Raw genomic sequence first — 8534 nt, forward strand, 5'->3', positions numbered from 1 at the left:
GATTTGCAAAAACATTTAAATGACTTTTGTTCCGGATTTTGTTAAAGTGTAAGTCTTCCTCATCTGTTGCTTCTAAATCTACTTTTGTTTGTTTCAGGCTTGTTTGTTTCAGGCTCAGTGGTCTGTCTAATGCGTCTATACTTTGTGGTGTATTTCTAGTATGTGATTCTACAGCATCGTCCGGTAAAATATTATTGGGGTACAGACTGGGGTTTTCGCTCATCATAAATAGAATGGTTATAGTCAGTCCTATCCAGAGTATTATAATTAGTGCTACACTACATACACATATTTGACAACACGTTTTACACCAATTACGCCTAGGTCTTCCATTTACACTGGAATCAGACATCTTGGGCTTAAGAGAAGTTCTCAACCCCTCTTTGTAACTTTATACAGGTTTTTCTTACACCAAGCAACTTCAGGTTGGCTCTTCTTCTTCAGTGCTCTGGCTGGCAATCACCTCTTCGTCACTTTCGTCACTTATATCAAGATCTTCGAACTCCTCCAGTACCAGAAAAGTCCATTCAGGATCCTGATATTTACTGTTTTGTCTCTTTAGTCGGGCACTTTTCCTCTTAGGCTTAGTTCCAGATTTCTCTTTTTCTCTAGCAGCCTGTTTCCTTTCCTCAAGCTTTTCCTCTACTGTTTTTAGTCTTAGTCTCAGTCTTTTGATGAATCGTGGTTCACTTTTCTGTTTCTTGAATCTTTTAACTGGCACTGTTACTGGGCTTTCTTCTAGTGATCTTTTATTTTCATTCAGTTGTGGCACATCTGCTTCGATGGTTTCTTGTTCCCTACCTGTCTGACTAGTTCCAGGTCTTGGGTCGGTTTCTTCTGCCTGGTCACTAAGCTGGCCTTGTTCAAGTGTATGCTGAATTTGGCTTTGTTTTATTTCAGCTTCTTCTCCTTGAACACATTTATCTATTTCTATCTGATCCTGTTCAAGCACTTCGAACCCTTGATTTTCTTCTGCTTGAACCTTTGCTCTATTTTCTAATTGTCCCTTTTCAATCTCAGGAGTTCTTGGAGGTGTGTCGGTAACCTGTTCTGTCCCTATCTGTTCTTCCTCGTTGTCTGATCTGACTTGGATCTCGATAATCTGGTTATCCTTTTCTATTCCTGTCTCGTCCTCACTATCCCACTCTTTATCTAAGTAGGTTTGTCTTCTGGTTCTTATGGGATCGAATGTCAGGTTGATTACTGGGATCCACTCGTCTTGACTGGTGCTCGGTTGTTCATCATCAGCTACTTCAGGACCAACGTCAGGAGACCCCTCAGCTGCACAACCTTCAGCCTCAGTTACTTCGTCTTCAGTCACTCTTTTTGTATGACTGGCATGGATCCACTACGGCACACCTGCACACTTCACCGCTGTTGTGGTAACAAGAATCACTTGTCTCGGTTTTCCCCACTTCGGTGCAAGGCAACTCAACCGGGTGTGCTTCTTTAGCACAACCCAATCCCCTGGGTTCAGATTATGGGCTGGAGTTGTTGGCCTGGCGACAGCGTCTTCCCCAATCTGGTGAGAGATAGAACGCACTTGGTCACCCAGTTGCTTGCAGTACTCTAGAACCAACTCATCAGAAATGCTTAGCAGTTTGTGTCCTGGTACCCATGCTTGTCGCATTACTCTTCCCATAAGTATTTCATGGGGGCTCAGGCCGGTCTTCCGATCTGGAATACTTCTGATTCCCATCAGGAAAAGGGGCAAGGCGTCTATCCAATTCATTCCAGTAGAGTCACTGTAGTAACTGACTCCACGCAGGTTGGTGATGTTCAGAAGGATTTATTGAAGATAGATGGGAGATCAGTAGTACATCAGTATATAGCCCCACCAGGAGCACCCAGCTAGGCACTCAGCCCTACTCCAACTGACTGCTTCATAGAACAACATTCCAAATGACATCACATCGGAGTGTTCTACAGATGGAGTAGTGGGGAATATGCATACACACAATATACAGGATACTACATATCCTCTTTTCTAATAAAAGCGAAAAGAACATATTCAGGTGTATAACCATGTAGACAGAAATAAAGAGAAGAGAGGTGTAGAAACAAAGCAAGACTAGATAAAAACCTAGAGGAGGGAAATTAAGAGAAGAGAGCTAGAGAAACAAAGTAAAGCTAGATAATAAGAAACAGAAATACAAAACCCGTTTCCCATCCTCCTTTCTGATGAATGCGAAAAGAAATGAAGTGAAGAAACAGGAACCATCAATGAGAACCCTCTGTGCACGAACTGGCCAGGAAAGTACACAAAAGAGTAAACCACATCAGGAGAAAAAAAAAAGATGATAGAGAAGAAGAGAAAAACAATCTAGAATTCCTTCCTCTCTATACAATAAAAGACATAAGAATAAATAATACAATTGAAAAGTACTGGGCTACAGCGAAATAAGTTTGTAAAACAGAAAAAAGAAAAGCCCAGTCTTAATAGACCACTGCTAATCCATTGTGCTTTGCACGCGTGGGTTCGTATCCCATCCTCGTCGCCAAATAAATGTAGTAACTGACTCCACGCAGGTTGGTGATGTTCAGAAGGATTTATTGAAGATAGATGGGAGATCAGTAGTACATCAGTATATAGCCCCACCAGGAGCACCCAGCTAGGCACTCAGCCCTACTCCAACTGACTGCTTCATAGAACAACATTCCAAATGACATCACACCGGAGTGTTCTACAGATGGAGTAGTGGGAAATATGCATACACACAATATACAGGATACTACAGTCACACATTTTTCCTAATCTTGATTTGATAGTCCCATTCAGTTGTTCTACCACTCCAGAAGCCCCTGGGCGATATGCACAGTGCAATTTTTGGGTAATTTTGAATGCTTCACAAAGCTGGCCTATTATCTTATTGTGAAAATGCCCACCTCTGTCTGATTCGATTGTAACCGGAAATCCGAACCTAGGTATCAGTTCCCTTAATAACAACTTGGCTACAGTGATGCCATCATTTCTTTTTGCAGGATAAGCTTCTACCCATTTTGAAAATAAGCAGACAAACACAAGGACGTACTTCATTCCTTTACAGAGGGGCAACTGTATAAAGTCAATTTGTAGTCTGACAAAGGGACCTTCTACTTTCCCGATTGAACCTGCTGTAACTACTGTTTTCCTTTCCAGGATTAAACTGCTGACAAGTTAAGCACCTCTGGCAAAGTGCCTCTGCAATGTTCCTGAATTTCGAACTGTACCATGTCTGTTTAAAGACACGAACCATAGCGTCCCTGCCTATATGTGCATCCCCATGTATTAGCCGGGCCATAGGAGCAAGCAAGCTGTCAGGCAATACATGCATACCATCAGTGTGAACCATGACACCATCCTCACTCCTTTTCTGACAACCAGACTTTCTCCACCTTCTCTTTTCCCTTGGTCCTGCTGCGTTTTGCAAATCTTTCAGTTCTTCCCATGATTGCACATCTTCAAACACCATAAGTTGGCAGCTGTTTCCATGTCCCCCCAACTTAATGTTGACTGACATTGGATAACGTGCACAATATTGGGCTAGTTGGTCAGCATATCGATTACCTACATTGCCAGATTTGTGAGCAGCACACTTGACCACTGCCAGTTCTTTTGGTAACTGGATTGCCTCCAGTAGCTCCTGTACAACCTTCCCATTCCTGATAGGAGTACCTGAAGAAGTCAGGAACTCTCTTTGCAGCCACAATTGGCCAAAGTCATGCACAACCCCATAGCCGTACTGGCTGTCCGTATATATGGTTGTCCTTTTATTTTTCCCAACTTTACTGGCTCTTGTCAATGTGATTAATTCGGCTACTTGTACAGACTTGACTCCAAACAAATAGGATGCTTCTACTGCACGTTCTAATGTGCACACTGCATATGCAGCACTTAGGCCTCTGTCCTCATGTCTTAAACACGAGCCATCTACAAACAGTTCGAAGTCTTCAATAGGCAAAGGCGTTTCTTTAATGTCTGGTCGTGGTTTTGTACTGAACTCGGTCAGGTCAATGCAATCATGCTCGACCTCTCCCTTCACTTCTGCAATGAGGGAATCAGGTAATAGGGTAGCTAAATTCAATATGTTACATCGAGTAATGGTTACATTTGCTGCGCCCACCAGAATCCTTTCATACTTAGTCAGCCAACTAGGAGTGAGATACTGGGTTTTAGTTCGGGTTAGTAAGATTACAACTGCATGTGGAACATACACAGTTACAGGATGTCCCATAACAATGGATTCACTCTGCTCAAGACTCATGCAAGTTGCAGCTACTGCTTTCAGACATTCAGGTAATCCAGCAGCCACTGGATCTAAAGTAGCAGAAAAATATGCCACAGGACGTCTAGTCAAACCATGCGCTTGGTCAGTACTGACAATGCACAATTGTCGCGTGTGTCACAAAACAGTGCAAACTCTTTTGAGTACTCAGGCATTCCCAATGCAGGAGCAGTACACAGACAGTCTCGTAATTTAATAAAAGGTGACATGCTTTCTTTGTCCCACTCCACTGGGTCTTTTGCTCCTTTCCTTGTCATTTTTATTAATGGTTTTGCTAGAACTGCAAATCCCACAATCCACTGTCTACAGTATCCTACAACCCCAAGGAACATTCTGATCTCTTTCTGAGTACGGGGTAGATGCATGTTTTTAATTATCCTGATTCTTTCTGTTGTTACTTTCCTAATGCCTTTCTCTATCTGGTGTCCCAGATATTTCACTGAAGAGGTACAGAACTGTAATTTGTCTGGTGATACTTTATGCCCTCCTTCCCCATAATGGTTCCGTAAGGCAATGGTGTCGACAACACAGTCATTCTGACTTTTAGACGCCACCAAAAGGTTGTCTATGTATTGCACCAGCACTGATTCTCTAGGTAGGACCAAAGATTCAAGGCAGTTTTTCAAAATCTGATTAAATATTGAAGCACTCTCTGTGTACCCCTGAGGGACACGATTCCAGACGTAGACATGACTGTCGAATTCAAATGAGAAAAGGAATTTGCTGTCTGGATGCAATGGGATTGAAAAGAATGCGTGACATAAGTCAATGACGGTGAACCATTCAGCATTCCATGGAATTTGGTACAAGATCATGGCAGGATTTGGCACAATAGGACAGCAAGGAACAACGATTTTGTTTACCTTGCGCAGGTCCTGCACTACTCTGTACTTACCACTCGGTTTCTTGATTCCAATTATGGGTGAATTACAAGGATTACTCATTACCTCCTGTATGATATTTGCTTCCAATAATCCTTTTACTTTGATGGCAACCCCTGCTTTTACTTCTGCACTTATTTTGTAGGGTTTGGTATGCGGGTAAACTGCATCTTCACTTATGGCTATTTTAAATTAGGTCAACATTTGCCATTAATCCTACATCTTTTCCAGTAAAATCCCACACCTCGGGTTTCACTGTCTGTTGGAGTTCTTCAGGTAAGTCTTGTATTGTCAGTCTTTTAATTTCAGAGTCAGGCCTTATTAACATTAGTTTGTAAATTCCATCTTCATCTGGGGTCTGAATTTCAACGCCTTTTGGTGTGCAAAAGATGGTGCAATTCATTTTGCACAGCAAATCACGTCCTAACAGGCTTACAGGACTGGAGTCACAGACGACAAATCTGTGCATTTCTTTGAAGTTCCCTATGGTGATCTCCATGGGCTCGGTTACTGGGGTACTAATTAACTGATTAGAAACACCCACTGCTTGGATTGCTTCTCCCGAGAGGGGTAGGTTTGGGACATCTGCTGTTCTCACAGTAGAACGGGTAGCACCAGTGTCCAACAGAAAGGTGACGTCATTTCCTTCAACCTTTCCTTCAATGTATGGCCTTGACTGGTCTACCGGTAAGGAGGCGCCAAGCACGCACTCCTCGCCCTTCCCCCTCAGGCACCGTCAGTAAGGTTCATCACAGAGGAATGTATCACTCAACAGGAATTGCGAAGTTGCTACATTTCTATCCTCCCTTCCTTCCCAAACCTCTGCATCCTCACTCTGTTGTGCTCTATTCCTATAGTTTGGCCTAGGTTCACGAGGCAACTGTTGCTGCTTTACCTGTTGCTGAGTCTTTCGTGGCCCCTCTTTCTGCACCTGTGGATTCAAATCATTATTGGGCATGTTACCATTCTGTATCGCTGGACACTCGTCTCTCCAGTGCCCTATCTGTCCACACCCGTGACATGGGAACTTCTTCTTGGCTTCCTCTCGGCTCATTTTAACTCTGGGCTTCCCTCCACCCCCAGGGCTTTGATTCTGGGTATTATTATTCATTTTACTTAACTGCTTTTCTTGTTGCCCTGCTACTTTCACTTGTGCCCACATGACCTTCTCTTTTAATGCTTTCCTTTTATTTTCCATCTCATCTTCACAATACTTGGCGTATTTCAGGACCTCATCTATAGGTTTTGCTTGCCAACAGATTTTATTGTCTTTAATCCACTGTGAAATTTCAGGTCTTAACCCTAACATGAATCGATAAATGAAATGGGTCATGTCCTTCATCTCAATATTATCTATTCCACTGTACGTTTTGAACACTTGTAGCAGTCGTTCATAATATGAATGTACAGTTTCATCACGATTTTGGGTAGTTCTATCTATGCGAGTCCAATCAGTTTCTTTAGCAGGCACCTTTCCTTTTAAGTACAGTATTACTTGGTCATATTTTCTCATTACTTCCGCTGAGGGGGCTCCTGTCCTTGTGTCTCTGGCATACTCCTCACTGGGCCAATCAACAGCAATTTTGCATTCTGTCCACAAATCTACGGGAACTACAATGTCAAAGAACCCATCTAGATCTTTCAGGAGACATTTTTGAACCTTAATAAACCTCTCAACCTGCCTGTACCATTCTACAGGTTTTTCTCTTAATTTTGGGAAATCATTTGTGAATGACACAATATCCTGTCGGGACCATGGAACATGTACATATTTCCCACCTGGCACTTCTCTCATGGAATACAGTGTTTCAGCCTTGTCAGTTTCTTTTAGGACATATTCAGAGGACACGTGTCTGGACCTACTGTCTTTCTTTTTCTTTCCCCACCTCGTTTTCCATTTTTCTAGGTCTCCCCATTTCTGTAACAGGTTTAACAATTCTCTAATCTGCACCTTTTTCCCTGACACATTCATGTTTTCTAAGTCTTTGTCGGAAAATTCTGCTCTGTATGGTTTCTGCAATACCTTGGATCTGCTTACATCTATTCCCATATTAGCTGCGGTGTCCATCAGTTTCTCATGGAAAGCTCTGGTATTTCTGGTAATACTTTTACATATGAACAGTAGCTCTTCCTCACTAAGAGTGTTTAGCCTGTCTAGTCCCACGTTCCCAGCCTTCAGTTCTTCCAATTCTATTCTTAATTTGTAAATATCTAATGGTTTTGGCTGAGGAGTTACCTTTTCTAATTCTCGAGTCCATCGATCTATTTCTTCCGGAGTCACTACCGTGGCACTTCGAGTACCTGAAGCTGTTTCTATCAGGACTTCTCTTGCACTAGTCTGAGTGTTCTTCCTTGGTGCCCTACCTTCTGGTTCTCTTATGGGCAAATCCATTAGGGAAATTACAGATTCACATTCACTTGTCTGTCATCAACTATTAAGGGCTCTTTTCTTGGCGGCACTACAGCTAGAGTAATAACTGGAGTTTTTGGACTAGCTTGTCTATCCCCATAAAGAGGAACAACTGGGCCTATGGTTACTGGAATTGTCAGGGCTTCGGGACTTGAATTCAACTGGGATATTTTTTGAGTGAGTTCACTTCTCTGCTTAGCTAAGGCTTCTCTTTCTTGATCCTGCAAAACCTTTTCCATAGATGTTTCATGTACTACTTGTGGAATTAAAGGTGGATACAGATTCGGGGCAGTTGGAATGGTCGTACTTGGTCCCTCACCACAGGACGGTCTATAGCATGGAACAGTTGTATCAGGCATGCTAAATCCCTCTTTACTACTAGACCTATAACCTGCACCTGCTGTATCAGTTGCACTGGCCCTCCTATTACTGGGAGGCCTAAGGAACGGATTCTTTGAACTCAAGGACCTAGACTCTTCATCATATGGAGGTGGATTTTTCATTAAAAAATCCTCCAAATATTCATCTTCCGAATCCCCCGCAGTCATTAAGTGTCGGGTTTTCTCTGTCCTTTTCCCTCCCATGGGTTCGTCTACGCCACGTATTGGAAATAGTCCTTCTACTATCATATTCTGTTTCCACTGTTTCATCTTTTTCTCCTTTGTTTCTCCCTTCATTTTCAGATACCATTTACTTTTTCTTTTGTCAGTTCTAGGTCTATCTCGCTCAAAGGCCTCAATCTCCCATTCCTCTAGGGCCTCATATTGCATCAGTCTTGGTCTGGGGTGTAAATCATTCATTCGGGTTCTCAAATTAAACAAAATTCTACTATTAAAGGTACCATCTAAAGGAAAAGCTAAAACTATGTCATCTTTAGTATGTTCCACCCAATTTTCCAACCACACACAGGTATGATACCCTTTGTCAAACATTATAAATGATGCGGGAGTATTAGGTGGTGGAATGATTACTCCATCT

The 8534-nt window shown here is 42.4% G+C and overlaps 1 protein-coding gene across 1 annotated transcript; it reads right to left on the reverse strand.

The window, feature by feature from the left end:
* Positions 1-5882: 5882 nt before the first annotated feature.
* Positions 5883-7538, reverse strand: LOC147748461 (uncharacterized). Its single transcript, XM_086936440.1, has one exon. The coding sequence runs from the start codon at positions 7536-7538 to the stop codon at positions 5883-5885; it is 1656 nt and encodes a 551-aa protein (XP_086792566.1).
* Positions 7539-8534: the final 996 nt, after the last annotated feature.

This window comes from Lissotriton vulgaris, chromosome 1_1, assembly GCF_964263255.1.
Source record: "Lissotriton vulgaris chromosome 1_1, aLisVul1.2, whole genome shotgun sequence".
In the NCBI taxonomy this organism is placed as follows: Eukaryota; Metazoa; Chordata; class Amphibia; order Caudata; family Salamandridae; genus Lissotriton; species Lissotriton vulgaris.

What these genes read in the sequence shown, in the direction of transcription:
- LOC147748461 (XM_086936440.1), bottom strand. Translation starts at nt 7,538, where the DNA reads ATGGATTTGCCCATAAGAGAACCAGAAGGTAGGGCACCAAGGAAGAAC.